Below are 23,932 nucleotides of genomic sequence, written 5' to 3'. Positions count from 1 at the left end.
TTCAATATTATTAATATAAAATGTTCGTAACATAATTATTATGTAAGTATTCGTATATTTTACTCTCGAATAATTTATCGCATTAAAATGTGTGTAATACTCAGTTATAATTGTAGCATAAAAAGTTAATTTTAAACTTTTGATATAAGGTTGTGCATTATTAAGCCACCAACGAATCATTATATTATACAATTCAGTTTTGAGGTCACTGTTTTTCAATAATAATATCTTTTTAATAGTCCAAACGCATCCTTAAAGATCAATGATATGATTGGTAGAGCTCTACTGGGTCTATTACCTAATTTGTTCTCTAATTGATTTAAACATAATTCCAGACTTTAAGATTGCCAAAAACGGGTCGTTTATTCATGCATTTAAACTAATAAACAAAAGAAAATAATATTCATGAATTACAATTTTAATTTTGAAAAAATATTTGAATTTGTTCACTTTCTGTCCTATTTTTTTAGTAACCCTTAATTATTAAGTAAAATTAAAAAAAAAATATTTTGTAACTTGCTAAGCAATACAATAAATTTCAATCCATTTCTCACATATAATCAAAAAAATAATGAGAAATTTAAGTAATACGTTTCAAAATTAAAATCAGGGCTTAGGTACTGGATGAATTTTTCTTCTGCTTGTTGAGACTCTCATCGATTTATACAGATTATTGCCTAAGTCCAGCCCCGTAAAAAAGGTTCACTTTCAACAGTCTTAACTGAATCAAATATTCTCTTCATTTATCGTTTTAAATACGGTCGAATCTGAATTTTTATTTTTGAAATTAGTAGTTTGTATGTTTTTTAAATAATGACCAATGTTGGCGAATTTTACAGAAGTGAGTATCAAGTAGGTTCGAAATTCGCAACTATCGACCAGCAGAACTCCAAGATCAATACAAATTAAAAATAAGACGTCTTCTAGTGTAAAATAAAGTCTATTTCGCGGGAATTTAATAGATTGGATGGAGATAAAGGCAAGTCGATGGATGACTGCTTTGGACGGTTGTACTTTGCAATGTTTGGTTGTCCGGCGTATCCACGGCAACACAATTAGCATGCACGTCGTCTAATGGTCAAAACCGGCTGCGGCTACGTCTTCCCATTTATATCAACACCGTCGAATCCTCGAGAACAATACTATTATATTATTGTATAATGTTGTCATCGTACAGGTCAGTTACACATTCACTCATTCAATTATTTATTATTACAAAAATAGTAACAAGATCGTAATTTTTTTTAAATATTAATCAAAAAAATAAATGTTACCTATTCAACCTTTGCTGATTTATTTATGAATCATTTTACCGCCATATCAAATGCCAGGTGTTCGTTTTCAAACCATGCGTATACAGTAAGTTTATAAACAGTTAAACTTTTAACACTAAACTTGCTCGGCGTTATGCTTTTTTTCCTATTACGATAAAAATCATACTCTCCCAAAGTTCAGTAGTTATTATTATATCATAGCACGAATTTCATTTCGTGGTAACTCTATTATAGTTTCAGTGTCGTTTTATCTTTTTTCGGTTGAACATGATTTGTGTGCTTTAGCCTTTAATACGTGTAGCTATGAATTTTGAATTATCTATACTATACTTTATCAAGCTAATTTGACGTGGTAGATGTATTTTTCGCATTGTTAAGTGCATTTTTAACTCGTCTTCTCCTCATAGATAAATTTGATAGATGAATAATATTTTGTAGGTATTCGATCTCCTGAATTCAAATAATTGTAGTCATTTTCAATCATGTTATATCGAATTCCAGTCTCACGAAGTCATGAAATACCTATACCAGTTACATCAGTATACAGAAAGCGGTTGATAGGAGTACTAGAAAATTTAATAATTAACATAATATTAATTTATAATACATACACATATCATTCGCAGCATACTAAAATATATATTTTGTAAATGTTAAATATAATATGACTATTGGCGGCTTTATGTTATGCATAATATATACATTTATTTTCTGAGATCTTTGTATTTAAAATTTATGTATATGTATTTTAATTTAGTATTAGCATGTTTACGGTATAATGAGATTATTAGGTACTCAATAGTTTGGCTACGTACCTACTTTATCTGCAGTCTATGCTTGAAGAAGAATCGTAAGATAAGATCAAATTTCTTTTTTTTTTATTAATAAATAATAACCTAATTTGTATAATCGTATTTCTACCTTAGTTTTCATTGTGGAGAGTGTTTTTTTTTTGTAATAATTTATTATTATTGTTTTGTTTACTATAGGTATACCAAATATTTTTGATAAAATAAATTGTGATTATAGTTATTATAAAATTGCAAAGTATAAGTATCATTATTACAAATTTAGGATATTTGATACCCAATAATTGGAAAATTGATATTCGCTGATAAGACATATGACATAGATTATAATAATGTTAAGATCTTGTAAATATTAATTAATATAGATATAAATAGTAGCTAATAAAAATAAACATATCAAAGTTTAATGTTTGTTTTCAAATGATATGTTTTTAAAAAAACTAATAATTTCAGTATTTGTTTTGTATTGAGAAGTTTTACACATTGTTTAAAATCTTTAAAATCTTCACTGACGTTATTGAATTCATCATCTGAAAAGTTTCAATATATATACATGGATATGTTTTATTATTTCAACCTAATAATATATATATTTTTTTTTTTTTTTTTTTTTATTAGGAAAGAGCCCTCGGCAGCATAGGCCATTGGGCTTACAAAATATGAATAGCTTAAATTAAATATTTACAGTAAGAAACGTACAAGGGAGAACTTAATTCTAGATTTTGGATTGAAGGTTTGCTGTTGTGATGAATTTGATGATGTCTGTTATGGCCTTGGGATGATTTTGAAGTATTTCGGAGAGTGATTCGGAAAGGTTGAGGCTTGATCGGATGTTGTGGTATGTGCGGCATTCGGTGAGTAAGTGTTTAATGGTAATTTGGACGCCGCATGATGCGCATGTTGGAGGATCTTCTCTAATAATATATTATCACCTATAATAGTCCAACTATATCCTAATTTTGTTACATTATGTGCGTTCAACATATATGGAGCAAACATCGTTGGGGCTCTTTTTGAAGCACATAACTTGCGTATCATTAATTAACTTTAATGCCCCATTAACATATGCTACAATGTTTTAATTATTTCAATTGTATTGGAACAGTCTAAGCTCATATTGAATGAATCATAATAATTTTATGAATCTTATCTATGAATTAAAATTTTTAATGGAAAGTGATACGGATATGGATAACCAATAATAGATTAGAGACATTAACTAGTGAATATGTCCCATAGGTACTGTGGTTTTATTATTATTATTCGTGGTTATCGTGATTGCTCGGTATCAATATTATTGTCTGTGTTCTAAAATTATCGAGTGTAAAAAGTCTAATATCGACAAAACTGTCGGATGTCAATTGTCCAAATACCTATTTTTATGGCGTATCTTTGAATTTACACTGTTTGATGTAATTCTTCAAATAAAGTTGTTAGCACACTTATGACGCACTAACAAAAGTAACATTAACAATTGCACTTACTTTTTAACTTACCAATTTTTTTTTTTTTTTTTTATTGATATTAAGAACGGTGACTAAGGATATTAGCTGTTGTAGGGTTATGAACTGTAGTAGGGGTAAGGTTTTTGGTACGGTATACCTATAGGTTGTTTTTACGGTGGTAGCTCACACGTGTATGTGTACAAGGTTTTTAACTACTATGAACCCGGGTGGTGACTTCTGGTAATTGGAATTATGATTTAGAATTATTTTTTAACTATGCACAATTATTATTTAAAACTTCAGCCAATAGTGTATTATGAATTTATGTAATGTGTTTAAGAAACACCGAGTAAGGAATACTTTATTATAACATTATAACAATATAATGTTAAAAAATAAAATAAAAATTGAATTTCATTGATTTTTTTTTACTTGGGCATTAAAAAGTATGCTAATTAGATTTTGTACCCATATTCGTAGGTAAGTCCAAGCATGCATAACATGCTCACATAACATCGGTCATAAGCGTAAGTTTCGGGTCAAATCGTCAAGAACGCATTGCATTTTTGTTGGACCCCACTGTAAGGTAACTGACCACTGTAATACATATTTAACCACCCTTTCTCCTCGCGGTGTCAGTTGACTGACACCGTCTAGAAAATCGTGTTTAGCACGTTTTTTTCGGTAGCATTGGAAGTAAAATAAAAAACATAAGTTATAAGAAAATAACAAATGAACGGCCTCATAAATACACAGACGGAAATTTATTCATTACAGCGAAACGTTGACGGTGTTTTATTGAACAAATGCGTATACTTAACGTGTAAATATATTATTATAATATTATAATATTATATATTTATGTAATATATAGGTACATATAATATTATGTATATTAGACAAAAAAAAGCCAAAAATCCTTCTCCCGGCCTCCTTATATATCTATATTCTATAGTGTTTTAAAATAGCACGGAGCGTATAATAGGGCTAACGACCGGTAGTCACGTGAAATTGGGGTTTCGTTTTATTCGCTTTATTACTGAGTGGACACGGGTCAAAGGCTCTAGCCATTCCGTGACCTCGTTTACCGTCACTGTCCGTTCGTATATAGACTGTCACATTTGCATTTATCGAACCGAAAGTGTTTCCACACACGCGCGCGCGCGCTCACATGCACATATACACAAACGCACCCACACTCATTAAGCAATTGTTGGTTATAAACGACTTGAAAATAATTATTATGATAACCACAAAATCGTGGCTCAACTAGTCAACTGTATAATATCATTTATGATATAGACATAGAACACGTATCTGTTCTGTGGGCGCATTCAATGAATACTATAAGAACTTTGCTATAAGACCCGACGGTTATGCGTACCTGTAATAATATTATTAATTTCATTCAATTATAAATAATAAACTATTCTGCAGGTTTAAAGATCAAAAGTTATCTGGTATTAATCACGGCGTGATCTCGGTTTACCTCTCTGTATATAGGTGCATAATATATATTCAAGAAGACGTTTAAAATTAAATATGATGTATGCCCACACATGGAATTATAATAATTGTATTATAATTTATAGTAATAATAGTTCAAAATTAAATTTAGTTCAAAAAATTATAACTCGCGTACTTACTCCAATAGTGCCTATCTACCTACCTATATGTAAATGATATCTAAACGGACGCTGCCATGTTTCAATTTAATGCAATATATTACATATAATGTGGTGTATTATTGCACACCTCATCGCACCGATGATATTGTTGTGATAAATAAATCACGATTAACAATTCGCGTGCTGTACTGTTGTGTCGTGTTTAGGTGCGATTATGAGGTATGGCGAGTATGCTCTAGCAGCTACAGATGAGCGTCTGGACCACATTGCTGGCGATGGCCGCCGCCGTGGTCGTCACGGTCGCCGGTAATTACCCGACGTTCGAGGGCGTCACCGAGCTTAGGGACAACTTGATGGTGCCTGCCGGCGCACCCGTCGGATCACTCATCTATCGACTTAGGGCTTCCGACCACGACAAGGACTATCCGCTGTATTTCCAAGCAACCGGTAAAGTCGAAATAATAATATTATATTATTGTCCAATGTCCATTCGCGTTGTGAAATGTGTGATTTGTATATTATCAATATATAGTATAGTAACTGCAATTATTATTTCGTCATGCACAGATATTTAGTGTATCTATATAGGTATATAAAGACAGGAGCGAGGCAGCACTTTAAAACTGTCAAGATAATTGTTTCGATTCGTAATATTTTAATTGGTGGAATTTTAATTAATATTTTGTCTCACTGGATGATTTAATTGATAGAACTGTCGATTAAATTATAGAAAATTTTAAGCAATATTATTTATATTTTACTTTTTCCATTCCGTATATTGTCTTACAAGTTAAATTTTCAGTTATCAGGATTACTCACCTTTTATTTTAGTTTCTTAAAAATGTTGACAATCGCATTATTTTCAATTTATCGTAGGAGTTGCAAGGACAACCGCAACAGTTTATCTTTATTTTAATGATTTTACTTTACTATTTTTTTAATTTTTTTATATTTTAGTACTTCTTAACATAACTATAATCAATATAACATCTCCGATCGGACCACCCTTCAAAATCATATGCTCAAACTAAATTTATAGGAGTATTTATGTTTATTAAGCTTAAGCCTTTTTTTTAAATAGAAAAATAGAAAATTTGCCAAATAACAGTAAATTGTTACTTATTTACAAATTGAATATCATGTTATATTTGTTATAGACACAATTTATTTGTGAAATTAGTCACGTTGATTTTATAAATTAAGTTTGAGGAACAAAACTTCAAATGACATACCTATAGGTATTATAAAATAATTAGGAATTAAAATTTCTTAAATGTTTTGCAATAGGTTTTAATTGATATTGGGTGTTTGTTTTTAAACCCTAATATTGCTTTAAAAGCAGTGCTTGAATTAACAAAAACTATATGATCTATAATTATAATATAACTTGCCATTAGAAAATACGTAGCTTAATAGTTTGACTCTTTTAAAAATTTTATTATAGATTTTGGCAGCTATGTGATAAGAATAGAAAATCTCCCGTGTCCCCCAAACACCACGGCCGGGTGTCAGGCAGACGTGTACTTGGATCGAGTCCTGATTCCAGGTCAGACGTTTCAATTCAGGATAACAGTGCGGGACACTAGAGGAGACACCACTACAGTACCAGTTCGGCTGGTGGCAACCGAAGCTCGAAGTGACGTCGAAACAATATTCCCTCACATTCCTGCAATCATTATCGTGCCCGAGGTACGGACTATTAATACTAGTTTGTTTTTGATTGATTTTTGGAATTTTTCGTCATTAAACACTTTCTTCGAAACTATTTTGTACTTTGTTTGCGAACTGATGTCGTCAAACACTACAACAGGACGTCAAAGTCAACACTGAACTTGAATACGTGATTGTTAAGAAAAATACGGAATCCAGGAAGTCCGCTAGTATTGAATTAAGGGTGAGAAATTTTAATATTTACATAATCCTTTATAACAGTTATAAGTTATAACATTATACACATAAAATATCAGTAAATTAAAATAGATTCATTTATCGGCAGAAATTATATAAAAGTAATTCAAGTAATTATTATTAAGTAAATGTTTATTGTTTACCAATGATTACTTTTTAAATATGTGTTTATATAATTCTATATACTCTCTAGTAAGTATATAGTATATAATATACACCTATAATTATAGTGAATAAATATTTTTATTTTTACCTACTATTACACTAATAATAATAATAATAATAATATAACTTTCTAAAAACACTTGGTAAAAATAAGCTCGAAAGAAATAAGTATATTTACATATTTTAGTGATATTTAATTCATTTATATCTTTGTTATATAATTCATGTATTTAACTACGCCATTCGATGCTTTCTGCATTACCTATATATACTTTTTGAGAGAACATATTATTTTCACTAACTGCAGTAACAACCATAGCTACCTATTTAATGTAATGTTACTAGCACGAATGCCAGTATCTTAATTTTGTTGGACAGTCAACATGAGTGATTAGTTTACATATAGTTACATTTTTTTTACAATCCTGTTTTTGTTTCATATATTTAATATAATATTTACCGACTACTATTAAGATCAGTTATATAATTATTATTATAACAATTGATTTAGCTTAGAATATAAATAGGTATAGACATCATTATTCATGATAAAAGTACAGCAATTTAAATAAAATATTATAAATTACCTATGCGAGAAATTCCTTCTATGAGCAAAGCTTGTGGAGATTTTATAAGTGGAATTTAGTTGAAATGTTAAAAGTTATACAAATAATATAAATTTTAATCATAACAACAATGTTTAATCAATATAAAACCTATTTATATACACAAATAATCTCAAAGTTAGTTGATCGAAATGTTGAAGTAACGTATATTATAATAACTAGGGCTGGGATTTTAATGCCCTCAAAAACCACGAAAAATGTCCTAAAAAAAATGCTTTTATGACCTAAAAACTCAAAATAATGCCCTAAAAACCCCGAAAAATGCCCTAAAAAAGGGCAATAAATCTACAAATTTTTTAATTTTTAATAATTTTAGTATAAATTACAATAAAAAGTTACTCAAACCTTTTCCGATAATATAATACGAATTAGGAGTAACTACTTATAATCTGTTATATTTATTTAAAAACCATGTTGGTGTAAAAATCTTAAAATCTTAAAATAAAATTTCAAATTCATACACTTGGTTTCCAAAAACTCAAAAAATACTCCAAAAACTCTAAAATGCCCTAAAAAATTAAGAAAATGACCTAAAAACTAAAAAATGCCAAAAAATGCAAAATAAACTTTCTTATTCTCATTCAAATGTACATAAAATAAATTTGTGACAAGACGAGCATTGCACAGTAAGCTTTGAAAAACAATGCAAAGTGCATCGAAATCCCACCACTAATAATAACATATATAGGTACTTAATTATAGAAATTATAAAATAATATTTAGAAATTAATTTTTTTTTAAATTGATACATAAAAAAAAACCTGGTTTCACTTTAAATGGAGTCAGATATCATGATAGCGTTTCTGTACTACGTCGTTATATGACAATATTTATTTATTTATCAGTTATCACGCACGCAACAGTCGTCATAAAGCAAATGCACTACTCCACTTTATCGACTTTAGCAGTTGTGCTTGCATATCCGCAAAACTAAATTATTTTTTGTACTCTTATTTAATATTTCGTTTTATATTACCATGCATTTTTAATATTTTATCTTATTTATCAGTATTTGTATTATTATTATTATTATTTATCTTTTTTTTTATCATCTATTATACAAATAAATAAAAAAAGAAGATTTTGTCACATACATGTATACGCAATAATGCAATGTACATATGTCTTAGGGATCTCCGGAATTGACCATAGGTCGGTTGCGCATGAACAAAGACACGACTACCGGTACGATATCGGTGTCTCGGCCGCTGGATTTCGAGACCAAGAACATGTACCGACTGCAAGTGGTCGCACTGGATATGTACGTAGAGATCGGCAAAGATTCCAGAAACGCGGCGGCGTTCGAGGTCATCGTGGTCGTGGAAGACGTGCAAGACACTGCGCCGATATTTACCCGACTCGAAACAATAGTGCATCTGCATAACAACATGTCCATTGTGAGGCCACCACCAATCGTTTACACACACACATATATTCACACAAATACACAAACACACATATTAATATTGTATATTATTCGTATAATAGCAACAATAATACGAGTACCTATATATATATTATGATGATACATGATAATAATAATAATAACAATAACAATAACAATAATAATAACAAAACTTTTAATAATAACGTGTATCGAGAAGAAATCGAATTCCTCGTCGAATTCGATTTAGATAATATGCACTTATTATTACTCACTGTATACGTAGGTCATAAAGTATTTTCTAATTTATAAATTTATAATACATATACTCGTCAAAATGTTTATAAACCGCGATAGACGACTATACGAACTACCGCGAGAGAATGTACAGGTGGTGTTAGGTGGATGAGACATAAGTGGAGAAAATATTGTCTTTAATATCGTAAATTTTCTTGAGATGCATGATAAATTTTGTAATCCTCTTCACACTAAAAAACATTAGTAAGTTGTAAAAGAACGTTATACACTTATTTTTACCTCCATCTCGAGTCTCGTTTGTGTTTTGTTGAAGGTGTGTTTTCGCGTTAGTGTTATTGGTATACGTTATGACTTATTAAAAATGTTTCTATAAATTATTATAACATGCTTTAAAATAAAAAAAAATAAAAAAACGCCTATTATAGCAAAATGCAGAAATATTATTTGCTGTTACCTTAAAGTACCTCACTTGATAGTAAGAGGAATTCACTTAAATGTTCACTTTAATATTAAAAATTTAAAAACTAACAAATATAAACATGAACTGTAATTTTGGCATATTAAGATTTTCTAAGACGTAGACAACATTAGTGTGTGTGGTGTCTCTTAAGGGTACCCATCTATATGGCTCTATAGTTATTTCTATTAAGTTATATATGTGTAAATGAAAAGTAACGAATAAAATAATAAATTATAAGTATATAATATAACTGTTAAATTATAACCTATAAATAATAAATATCGATTTATTTTACGCATCTTTTGAACATACGAATCGAAATAATTCAAGCTTTTAATTACTGCGATGGTATAAATTATTTCGTCGTTGCTTAAAATCTCATTCGTTACTCAATGATACGTTCGTACTATATATTAAGTGACAATAATTCTATAACAAATCTTAACATCTTCATAACATTTTTTGTATAGAAATAATATAAAATCATTTTTGATGAAATTGAGCTACTTACTACTAACTGAATATTATTTATCAGTAACGTTTATTCAATCGAGGTAGGATGTAAAAACAAAACCAGTGCGTAAAAAAGTAAAGTGAGAATAGCGTGGAATTATAAAGTTGGTCAATATACAATGGATGAAGAATGACTAGTAATCGTAAAAATGACAAGCGTATTTGAGAATAAGAGGTGAATGCAATAAACGTGTCAAAGACATCAGTGTGTTTTATAAAATAATTAGTTTTTATAATCGAGTTGTGAAAGTAATTTTTGTTTATTGTCAAGCGTTATAAAATGAACGAAGACAATGAAGTTGGGCTTAGTATAAATTTAAAAATTGTTCTTATAATCGTTAAAGTGAGAAAATCATCTTTGATTTTCAAATCAAATTTATAGATATTTCGTCTTTCATCTTTGTGCCATTATAGCAAGGTTAGGTTAGGCATTGACGTATATAATATTATTAATTCAAAAACTTCAAATTTACAATCATGTATTCCTGCAGTTCTTAAGCATTTTAATTGTTTAAAAATACGATTTTATACTTTGGTATGATAGAAATTATACAATGCGCAAGAGTCTAACATGAAACTCTTTTTAGATATCAATACTCTTAATCTGAAATTCTATGTTAGAACTTATTTACATCTATTTCATATTTGTTTTATGATTAAACAGGGAGATATTGTGACTAAGGTGGAGGCAATAGACGGCGATAGGGGTCGACCTCGGCGAATTAAATATGGTTTAGTGTCGGAAAATAGGCCTTTCACCGTTTTGTTCGAAATAGGTCTATTCACAGGTTAGCAGCCGTTTGTCGAGGTTAAGGTTAACTTAACTTTTGTTTTAGTAATAACGAGTTGTTTTTTTATTTTTTCGCAGGTGAGGTAAAATTGAAGAGGTCCATGTCGGAGCTGACTAAAATAACCGGTGGCAAACAACCTGCCATTTTGACCGTGATGGCAGACGAAGAAGTGACTGGAACTGGAGAGCCTCCAGCCATGTCTACCCTAGCCGACTTGGTGCTTATACTTGACGACGTAATCGACCGTCCTCCGTATTTCCATAACGAAAAGTACATATTCCATATATAAGGTGTATGACTATGCTTGTCCTCTAAAAAAAAATTTTTCCTACTAGGTATTCTCATCGAGCCATTATATATTTAAATTTTAAAAAGTAGCTGCACAATAATATTTTGAACTATTGATGGGATTCAGTGGGTAATTCAATAGTTTTAGAGACATATATTAGGCCTAATTTATGTAAACAAATGTAAATCTAATATTATTAATAGACAAAAATTGTATTATTCTTGTATTTTGAGTACGGGTGAACTAAAAATATTATACACTCCAATTTTCAATAATTGTAGATATCTATTAAAGACAAAATGTTCTAAAATCATATTATACAAATACAAAATATATTATATATATGTGGACAATAACGGCGGTACTACATATAAAATTAAACAAACTCGGAATACATAAAATATCGAAACTCCTGCGTTTCGAGCATCCTATATTCTAATGTAACTGCAACATGAATATATTAAAATATAAATAATTTGTGTATACATAGTTATGCTTGCCGCCTGAACGAGAACAGCGGTCAAGGGATGACATTGGCGTTCACCGATGGTTACGTGTTGCAAGTGCATGATGACAGTTTGGTAAGTATATCGTATATATAACATAATAGTATAATACTGTTACGTATAAGTCTTAAAATGTGCGGGTTGTGATGTGATGAACAAAGCAAGGTCAATAGCCTATACCTGTAAGACAGTGGATTTTTTGTGGACAATTGAACATTGATCTTCTTCTTGGCATTATGGTCGTTCTCGATGTCCCGATTTTCTCTCTGAATGTGTAGCCTGTGTAGGTAATAACAGTAATCTAGTAAAGGCTGTTTTTTTATAGGTCCATCCAAAAACGGTAAACAGGTGGCCAGGGGAAGTCGGGTGTATAATACTTTATATATAACCATATAAAATAGACATTAGTGAGTTTGAAGCAATAAACTAATAACCAATAGAATATATACACAGCGTATACACCATAATTGAATGATACTAATTTAAGTTGGAACGAGATGAAAAAAATTAAAACAAGTATACTGATTTGATCATAAGAGGGTGGTAGGTGGGTAGCTGCTGGTAGGTATTATAATATGTAGGTATAGAAAATGTCGTTGGGACTTACCAGAAAAATATACATAAAATATGTATCTATAATGACAGTTAACCCGACCAGGTGCAAACTGTAGCTTTTTATTGGATTTACTTTGAGGTCAAAACAAAATGTTAAGATCATGATCAATATTTTGCTCATCACTTGCAAACGTTCGCCAATCAAGTATTTGAATTATTTATAAATTTATAATATACATCTTCGTTGCACTCGCATAAACTCTCTTCTATTTGTTTATAAATATATATAGGGCAAGGAGTCTGTGTACTCGCTGACTTTGGAAAACAATAATGGAACTTTTGAAGTGACGCCCGCCGTGATTGACAGACATAGTCGGTTCACCATTATGGTGCGCAACAACCATTTGTTGGACTACGAGAGCAGACGGTCGGTCCGTTTCGAGGTTAAGTATAGACGATTTTGGCATACACTCCGCCTAGCACGACATTGTACAACACAGTCCACGACTTTTATTGTTTCGTGTTTTTTTTTCGTCATTGAAAAATATCTAATTATAAATTTACGTATAATCCGTATAGTAGTATAACGTAGGTGGTGTTTAAAATATTTCTATAAATACTAAAACCACCCATCCCTTATTGACTATTTCCTTCCATAGTCAATAGTCAATTCACGGGCTTAACATCAATATAAACTTTAATATTCGTTTTTCCATAGCATCATGTTCTAACATTTATTTCTTAATTAATAATTATATAATATTAATTGAAGGTTAATCATAAATCTGTATTTACTGAGGATAATTTACTGTCGTGATTTTGTAAATCTGCATTCGTTGTCGATCACTGCAGATTGATCACTAGGGCTGGGATTTTAATGCCCTCAAAAACCACGAAAAATGTCCTAAAAAAAATGCTTTTATGACCTAAAAACTTAAAATAATGCCCTAAAAACCCCGAAAAATGCCCTAAAAAAGGGCAATAAATCTACAAATTTTTTAATTTTTAATAATTTTAGTATAAATTACAATAAAAAGTTACTCAAACCTTTTCCGATAATATAATACGAATTAGGAGTAACTACTTATAATCTGTTATATTTATTTAAAAACCATGTTGGTGTAAAAATCTTAAAATCTTAAAATAAAATTTCAAATTCATACACTTGGTTTCCAAAAACTCAAAAAATACTCCAAAAACTCTAAAATGCCCTAAAAAATTAAGAAAATGACCTAAAAACTAAAAAATGCAAAATAAACTTTCTTATTCTCATTCAAATGTACATAAAATAAATTTGTGACAAGACGAGCATTGCACAGTAAGCTTTGAAAAACAATGCAAAGTGCATCGAAATCCCACCCATATTGATCACAATATGTAGGTACCTTAGTATAATTGAACGTCATTTTCTATGAATAAAATTGACGTTATCGTTGTGATGATAAGACTGTTATATTTTACTCATGATAAATTCCTGAGAGGTTTGACTAATCGATGAAAACGGTCAACAGTTGAGATTTCAAGAGCTTTGTCCAAATGAGTACCAATAAAAGTACAAACTTAGATTCCGATGACACCAGAATGGTTTATCACGAAACAACGACGACATTATAATTACTACAATAATGATATTGCCAATGTTATGTAGATGTTGGCGACCGAGCTATCTGTGCCCGGCGGAGGCGGCGACACGAACCGCACTCGGACTAAAGCCAGGGCGTCTGTGGTTGTGTACTTAGACGACGTCAATGACAACGCCCCGCGGTTCACGAGGGCCGAGTACAACATCCAGCTGCCTGAAAACGCCACGGCCGGAGTCCGCGTGACCACTGTCGAGGCCGTGGATCTGGACACTGGACTGTTTGGCAGCGTCCGTTACACTGCCGTTTTGGGCTTCAAGAATTCATCGTTGGTACTGGACCCGATTACAGGTGTCATCGTTGTGTCCAACGACAATCATGGATTCGACCGAGAGGAATCTGCGGGTAAGCATTAAGTCCAACACATACATGTGTTTGCACTTACATTTGCATTATGCTTAATAATGCGGTACTTCACCAGTGCAATAATAAAGGACGAATTATTTATTAATATGAACGCCCGTAATAAGATCAGTATGATACATAATATTTAAGTATACAATTTAAAAAGACAGTAAAAAAATGACAGCATGTTCAAATACTTATAAAGTTATAAATTATAGGCGCATAGTTTTATATGAGAACATAACTACAGCATAGGTATAATAAATAAATTTAAAAAAAACCTAATTTGATAAAGTTGGGTAATATTTTTAATCTCTTACAAGTAAAACTTATGAGAAACATTGTATCAAGTTTTCAGACCTAAATTAAAATTAATATTTTATGAATTGTTAGCTACAAATAATTTTCATGATTTTAACAAAACTATATAGTAAAATTCAAATACTAATTAAAAATAATCATGATTATATAATATATATTTATATGTATTTTCGTTATTTTTTAATTGTTGTATGCATAACTTATGATGAATATGACGAAGAAATTGATCATAAACAAATTATAGATAGGTAACAAAAAAGTACAAGTACAACATAAAAAAAAATCGATTTTCTCAAAAACTGGTTTCGCGTACAAATTTCCGTTTTTCTTTATTTGTCTTTCCTGATTAGTTTGAAAATTACTGAGAATTTTTGATTTTTGACACCAAAATATAGGCACCAAATAAATCCAATTTACAACCTGAAATTATTTATAGAAATACTAAAAAAATATTATTGTTATTTGTAAAACTAAAATAACATAGGTACTCCGCCCAGAATCTATAAAATATACCATAATGAAAATAAATATATTGTATAATTAATACGTATTTTTCGCTTCGTTCAGAAATCAGAATAAAAACTACAGGCTAAAATGTTTATTAATAATAATTTAATAAATTATGTTTCATCTGCTGTTTCTTGTTTACGTTATGGATCAAGAACAAGAAAACTACTTTACGAAACGTCTAGCGTTTGAAACCCATTAGTTATATTCCATACATAATAATATATTCGTAAACCTCGACGTTGATTTTACACTTGTACGGAATAATAACACTAGATATTTATGCAGATAACGTGAATTGTCTCACAGCAGCCGAGAGAGATCTGGGCATTAATTTCTCGTAATGAAATCGAAATAATAGTAGTATATAAACCTATATAGCATTTATTATATTATAATATTATAATGCTATAATACATTAATACCGTTACTAGCGCAACCAATAAATTATTAAAAAGCTAATAACCTTTGTAGTTGATGCTTAACTAATAAGGAAAAAAAAAAATTAAATTATACCGCACACAGTCTTATATATTATCATTGAGTATAGATAGTATCTACTTACTTCTACTTACTTACTATCTATACTCAATGATATTATATATTATATGGTTATCAATGTCATGGTGTTTGTTTCGTCGAGTGCATTGATATTATTATTATTAGTATTATAATGGGGTATTGGGGTTTAACTTGTATTTTGAATGTTGTCTATAGAGAGCAGATTTTACATTGTTTTGTAATATTTCTCTTCAAACTATAGATTCTAATCTCCAATGTAAATTTATTAGTTTAACTTAAGAATTCGGAAAATAATATTATTTTATTAAATTCCAAAATAATTAATCAAAAAACTTGTAGGTAAATTATTTATTATCCATAGAAAATGAAACGTTATATTTTTTTAATATGAAAAAATACATATTATTTTACATTAAACACATTATAATTTATATTATTAAATAAAACAATTTATAAACTTAGGTTTACTTCTAAAAATAATTAGACTTATACTTAATTTTATCTCACTCACATCGAACAATTAACCATTTGTTTTAGAATACAGATTAAATGTGGAAGCCCGTGACATGGATGGACGTGGTTTGGCGACAACCGTGCCACTCATTATACACGTGTTGGACATAAACGACGAAACACCAGTTTTCCAAGACATGCCGATCCAATTTGTCTTGACTCAAGATATGCGTAACTTTACAGAACGAGCTTTCATCAAAGTATACGATTTTTACACTTCTAATGACACCGATAGGCCGATTATAAGATATGGGTCATGGGTGTCCGGGAATTGTACCACAATAATTAACCTTCTTTCAAACACGGTTATTGAGTCCGTAAAGTTTTACATTTATAACAGATTTTTTATTATCGTATCCGGTAATTGGCCACTATTAAATAAATATATCATGAATAAAAAATAACGAGAAAAGCAAGAAAACGAACTTAAATTCGAAAAAATATATTGAATGAAATAAAAAAAAATATATTTGAGTTTGTAAAATTGGAATTAAATTATTTAAAAAAATAATTGTAGTTTTATCTATTAGAAAAAAAATTACAGATTATACAGATCGTATTTATTTAGTAATTAGAAAAAAAAATGTTTATAATAATTATTCAATTCAATTTGTGAAATCTGCGTATGGCGTAATTTAAAAAAAATAGTTTTTATATGTAAAAGAAAAAAAATAATTAGTTAATCAACGTTATATACTTTTATATTTTTATGATCAACATTTATGGCCCAATTTCCTGGTAGTAAAACATAACTAAATATTTTATACGAAGTAAGTAGATAAAATGTGGGCCAATTACCGACCGTCCATATACATATATATATTTTATATTTACATAAACCATTTCAAATTTGAGAACTTAAACCAGGTAAAAACAATTAATATAATATTTTGTCCGATATTTCGTTCTGTATACTTAGATATGGATAGCTTTCCCGAAATATTTCCTTTTACATTAATACCATCTATACAATTGATCATATATAAAGTATATTTACATTTATCTAGTTAATGACTTAATGTATAGTAATACATTAAGTCATTAATCAAGATTCTACCTGATAAAAAATGAAAACTATGCTATGGCTAGTTATATGGAATTAAAAACTTGAAAATGTGTATTGTGTATGTATTATAATTTTATTTGCATTCCATAATTTTATTTCATGCTATACAAACCAAACACTATTTTAAACGACTCGATCATATTATTATTTTAATAATATTTTCGTTCTGCTCTTATCTTAGGCTATCGACAAAGACGCAGAAGCCCCGAACAACTTGGTGCGTTATGAGATAATAAACGGCAACTACAACAATCGCTTCACTCTAAATCCAGAAACCGGTAAGGCTCATAGATATATTCAGACACACGCACACACACACTGGCGCGCGCTCAGACGTTATATTTTGTCCGATGAAATATTGTCTTATTATTATTTTTGTTATTATATTGTGTGAGTGTGCTATACTCACAATTTACGATTCTTTTGTGTCCGAGCGGCGCACATTGTCGTGTCGTGCCGGTATTTTTGTTCATATAGCATATATATAGAGCCCACCTAAAACCCCTTAACTAAAATTTTATCCTCTCACCGGCAATTAATCAAACATGGTATTTTTTTACGACTCACTCAAATACGTATTCAGGAGAACTGTTCATGTCCAGCGACTTGTACGATTCGAGTCGGACCAGAAGGGACTCGACAAACAGCGCGTCCGTCGTACTTACCGTCAGGGCTTACGATTTAGGTGAGACCTTAACATGTTTCAGGTCTGACTGAAGGTCGTCTGAAGCAGAGCTCATACTATTCCTAATCACTTGTAATTTATGCATTATGTTTTGTACTACAGGTGTGCCCCATCGGTCGTCTACGACACAAGTCAGGATTTATCCACCGTCGTCCGGTGCCAGACAAATGACGTTTCTCATTCCAGCTTCGATGGATGTAGCGGCGGTACACAATCTGTTAGAACGCCTGACAGGCGGAAAGGTGACCATCAATTCGATAAAGCCCAACTATGAACACGTCCAACGACCGGCCGCCAACACTGAAAAGTATGTAATATAACATTTACGTGCGCCTCATAACAATATAATATTTTCCAGATTTACAATATTAATATTAACCCATTAATCGATACAACGAGCTTATATCATTATTATTATTGTCTGTGTTTAGAAATATTGTGACCGCCACTGTTGCGTACAATACGAATACCGTAATCGATGTCGAAGAGTTCCGCAAACACTTAGCCCAGTGCAACAATGAAGTTCAAATGGCCCAAGTAATATAGTTATTATAATTATAAATCGATATAGTGTAGGTATGCAGCTTTGTTGCAATAAAAAGGATTTCTTAAGTATTTTTTGTTAAAAAATTGAAATAAACTATGTCCATAAGTTCAATATGATTCCTCGAATCAATAAAAAAAATTATCAGTATCAGATGAATTCAGACCTATATTTGGATAACATAAATCATCTTTAAGAAGTCCTTAACATGGATTTCGTAATGATAATTTACTTCAATTTAAATTAGTTTTTTGAACTATTATATGTGGTACATATATTATCTGTATTAAATATACAAAATAAAATTAAGCTGTTTAAATTTTCAAATCTTCATTTGAGACTAATTTAATTAATATAAGACATTAAATGGTTCATTAAACCATGAATGTAGACTAAAATTAAATCTTAATTACTTTGGTATTTTTTTTTTTTCAACAATCAGTAGCTTACTGTAGTGTAATATAATGACACATTAGTTATTACTTGAATATATATATATATAAATGAATAAATAACAATTTTATGGAGAAATTAATTTTATAAAAATCTGAACAGCAATACAGTATACATTAATAATTAAAAATAAGCAATAACTGATTACTATGTTTAGAAAAAAATATAAATAATTTATGTATTCATAGGTTTTTGTTGGGTGGGCTTCCGTTTCATTAATTGGACTGAAGATCAAGTATATTTGTCATGCCTACTTAAGTATTCTATACCTAATAGCGCTTCTCTATCACAGTTTATTATACAAATGAGTTACTAATGCTAGTTTAAAATGGCAATAATCATTAATTTAAGTTTCTTAACCATATTAGTAAAACTGCTCAGATGTCTATCATAAATAACAAAATAATATCGTTACTATAGATGTTTTTTTTTTTTTACTATTATTAATGAAGTAACTAAAATTAGGAAATGTCTACTTATAGGTGGATTACCGCAACGATAAAAATCTTTCTTTCTGGTTGAATTTATTATTATTACTGGCCATATTGTTGGCGGCCTTATCATTGTTGTTTTGCTGTTGTTACCAACAATATCTTCGATATATTCACAAGTGAGTATTAAATATAACTTATAAGCTACTTCAAACAGTTCGTTAGTAGAAAAATATTATTTATTTGTATAATATTTTATATAACAAATATATACATATATTATGTATTTTATATAAGTATATAATATTTTAAAATGGCAGATACATTTCATGTTGGTAATTTAAAAAAAAATAGTACTGATTTCTTAAACTAAATGTCTAAATTGTCAATCTAATCTTTTTCGATATTAAGATAAAAATATTTAAAATTTTAAACTGTTCAGTCATTAAAAAACTTATATTTGTATTTCTAAATAGTATACAATCAAAATTATACCTGGATGAATATGAATAATATAAATAAAATGAAATACAATATTTGCAATCGCATTTTAAATCTCAGTAAATAACCTTGTATATAATTATTTAAAAAATATTTCAATTATAATAATACATTAGAAATTATCATGCATAATATTATAATGTATTAATATAAGTAATAAATTATTAGGTAATTTATTCATTTTCCAGATAATTAAATAATTTAGTTATTTTTTTCAGTGTTTTTAATAAAATCAAGTTGACAATAGTATAGGATTGTAAATTGCAATACAGTATTAGAGTTTAAGAAAAATTCACATGACATTTGCAATATTTTCAGTTCCTTCAGTGTACTTATCATTAATTTTCATAAAAACTTGTTTAAGCTTCATTAATTATAGAACAGAAATAAAAATAAATAAAAGAACATGTGTCTGTAGTATTGATTATAATACTACACATGAATAATAAAAATTCGTATTGATAACATATTATTAGTATGACTAAAAGATCAAAAATAATCTTCTAGAGTGATAGTCTTAAAAGCTCTTTTTAGATAATATATTTAGGTAAGACCGCTGTTGTAAATACTAAATACTGGAAATCATAAACTAATACTAATAATAAGGGTGTACTAAATATTAACTATTTAAATCTGTGTAATAATATAAATATTTCTTCTTTGAAAATATATTATATTAACAGAGAAGATAACCACCAAATCACTAAGTGCTGAAAATTGTGTGCATTTTGAACATAACAATTTAGAGCATATTAAAATATTAATTTAAAATTTAAATAAATATATTTAAATAAAACGGAAATAAATATTTAATGTAGTATTACAGTGAGTGTACAAAAATTGCATTTCAATTTAATTTTGTGATAATTTTTACATAAAAATAAAAGTAATGGTATATTTCCAGGTAGAGGTATGTATTTTAAGATACATTTATAAGGCCAAATGTAAACTCCTACACGAATAACCTTTTTCCTGAATCATCATTAAATGTAAGCTCCTACACTAATAACCTTTTAAAATTTTTACCTGAAAATCAAAGATATTATAATCTCCTACATGGAAATTTTTATTTTAAACGTATGTGATTATTACTATTGTTTTATTATATGTTTCAAACAATTTTTGTTTTAGGATTAAATAATTATGGCTATAGTCTTATTATAATTTTAATAATTTTTTTCAAACATATTTTGTTTTAGGATTAAATGTTTATGACTATTATTTTATCATTAACACTTTTATTATATTTTAAAAATTTTGTTTTTAACGTAAATGATAATGATTATTGTTTTATTAACATTTTTATTATATTTTTCAAACAATTTTTTTTTGTATGTGTTGATATATTGCAAGACTGATATTTTTGTAGAAGTTAACACTATCTTTTATAGGAGTTAACACTATCTTTTGTAGGAGATTACACTACATTTGTAGGAGTTTACCATTCCCCATTTATAATATATTGTATGTATTCAGACATAATATAGCGAATGGAATATTTATTTTTATTGATCGATAATTCACAATTTATGTTGTTGAAATTATTTATTTTAATTTATTTATTTAAATATACCTACACATTTTGCAACCATATGTTGTAAGTTATAATATACTACAGTATATACACATATACAGTAACGAAAAAAAATTACACATATAGGTAATACAACTATGAGATTTCTCAGGTGTTCATTTAGGAACCAAACTTCTAAATGAAACAAATCGATACCGATTATCGTTGAATAATGGTTGCTATAAATCAAATTTGATGTTTATAAGTTTTTCACGACTAATAGACAATAGTGAATGACATGACTACAATACTACATAAGGTTATAACAACACCTATAATGTAGCATTGAGTGTTAGGTACCTATTAAGTTATATAATCATTTTTCAGGAATGATTATGGCTCATTTAAACGTGACGAAATAAAATTAAGTTATGTTTGCTGATATTTCGTTTTGTAGTTTATTTTAATTTTATATTATATAAATTTTCAGTAAACTCCATCATGTCGACCGTAACACGAAAAACAAAGGTATTCAAGCACCTTCCCTGAATTCTACCGAATCGACTGAAAACAACCCTAGGCAAAAGGTATATGTTTTGAGCGAAAAACCGGTAACTCCGATCCGAATAGCGAAAAGGACAAGGACAATGGTGATACCGAATATGGTCAAGAAAAAAGCGAGCGCAGAGTCATTGCTCATAGAGGACGTCGAAGGCAATGAATATAGGATCATAGACAAACGGAGGTCTTGGTCTGACGAGACGACCGACACAAGACAAGAAATGTTTTTCAAACAAGGCAACGCGGAAATCTTACGTATAATGTCCAACGATTCGTTGGAAGTAATGGACTCGGCGTCCAATATGGGCGGATTCAACGCTTTTGACGAATTCGCCGGGAAAAAGGTAATTATGAACAAGTTTTTGAACAGCCAACCGGACGAGGGCGTTGTTGAAGATCAATACAACGGAAGCGTCAAGGGAAATGCGGAAAAAACGCAACGCGAAGAAATAAAAAAAGATGATATCGACGAAGAACAAAAGAAGATGACCGCATTCCAAAGAGACGTTTTATTGACCAAGTGAGGAAAATAATTTGTTCATTTATAACTGCATGGTTATATAGCTGTCGTATCAGAGTATATCTAAGTACTCGTTGTGAAATAATTTTTACAGGTTTTTGGCGGAAGAACAACAGAAATTGATGACGAAGCTGGAGACGAGGAGTTTGCCTGGAGCTAACATAGCCACGCAAACGGAGATGCACGCCGGCACTCAGACGACCAGATCGTGTTTGCGTGCCACTGGCGGCGGCGGCGGCAGGCGGAGTCGGAGTTACGACGACCGGGAGTGTTCTAGATCTGCGCACTGTCCGCGCCGGGCGACCAGCGTGCCTCGCAGACAATTGTTCAACAGTCCGATCATGGAGGAAACGGGCAGCGGTTCGGGCGCCAGCAGCGGCTTACGGTCGTCATTGGCGGGACGTGGTGCCACGGGAACAGGATCGGTAGAGGGTGGATCGGGATCGGTAGCTGGGGAATCCGGAGTGGGGACGAGGACGGGACCGGGACGTCGGAGGCTGTTTGCCACGTCGTCTGCGTCGTCGTTGTCTGCGGACGTGGATAAGCGCAAGTCCCGGTCCTATTCTAGTATTCGTGAGCTTGACCTGGACAGGCAGTTACAATACATGACGCCATCGCTCAGGTCTCGGGCCCTGGCCCGTAGGCGGTTATCCACGTCGTTGCCGCCACACGGCTGCAGGTCTGTGCAAATGTTGGAGAAAAAGAGCGTGTTCACCATAGCGTACGGTGATGTGGCCACGCAAAAGATCAACTGCAGTGCTGATTCGTCATCCAATAATTGGGAATGATGTTAGCATCCTCTGTCCCTCCCACCACACCGTTTAACTGTAGATACGTCATTGTGATCACATCATAAATCGCAACCATAAACTAGTCAATAATTGTTATTATTAATTTTATGCCATAAAATTAAAAAATATATATATATATATTTGTATTACTTATTTAATTATTTTAGCAGAATTTTATTTTGTTATATTTACCTACTTATATTATATATTTGGCATTTTCTTATTTTTGTTTAAGCATATACAAAAAGATTTCAAGGAAACATTATTTTTTTTAATACCTTCATCAGATAATCATATGACTACATGACTTTTGAGAACAAATCTATTTCCTACGATTTAAGAAAGTTTTGAATCAAGTTGGATTTTTTCAATGAACCACAAAGTTGTAATCCATCTAAAAAAAATCGC

At 30.2% G+C, this 23,932-nt stretch overlaps 1 protein-coding gene across 5 annotated transcripts; it reads left to right on the top strand.

The window, feature by feature from the left end:
- The first annotated feature begins 896 nt into the window (after positions 1-896).
- On the top strand, positions 897-23,670 carry LOC107165862 (Cadherin 86C). Of its 5 annotated transcripts, none has more exons than XM_015514286.2 (19): positions 897-1,177; positions 4,009-4,114; positions 5,363-5,603; positions 6,601-6,845; positions 6,967-7,050; positions 8,986-9,252; positions 11,135-11,258; positions 11,339-11,531; positions 12,041-12,131; positions 12,902-13,054; positions 14,260-14,596; positions 16,484-16,659; positions 17,707-17,803; positions 18,109-18,210; positions 18,313-18,517; positions 18,642-18,747; positions 19,690-19,817; positions 22,143-22,733; positions 22,828-23,670. In XM_015514286.2, exons 3-19 carry the CDS (start codon positions 5,405-5,407, stop codon positions 23,519-23,521), a joined length of 3,792 nt encoding a protein of 1,263 aa, XP_015369772.1. In that variant the 5' UTR covers positions 897-1,177; positions 4,009-4,114; positions 5,363-5,404; the 3' UTR covers positions 23,522-23,670. The 5 variants fall into 5 exon arrangements, with proteins under 5 accessions (XP_015369772.1, XP_089080094.1, XP_015369769.1 ...); XM_089223968.1 differs by lacking the exon at positions 4,009-4,114 and adding an exon at positions 1,332-1,359; XM_015514283.2 differs by having other exon boundaries at positions 897-1,359.
- The last annotated feature ends 262 nt before the right edge of the window (positions 23,671-23,932 follow it).

The sequence above is a fragment of the Diuraphis noxia genome, unplaced genomic scaffold, assembly GCF_037042655.1.
Source record: "Diuraphis noxia isolate RWA-SAM2 unplaced genomic scaffold, SU_Dnox_SAM2 contig0003, whole genome shotgun sequence".
Taxonomy (NCBI): domain Eukaryota; kingdom Metazoa; phylum Arthropoda; class Insecta; order Hemiptera; family Aphididae; genus Diuraphis; species Diuraphis noxia.
Note: the sequence above shows the minus strand (reverse complement) of the source record. Positions and strands in the feature narration are given on the sequence as shown.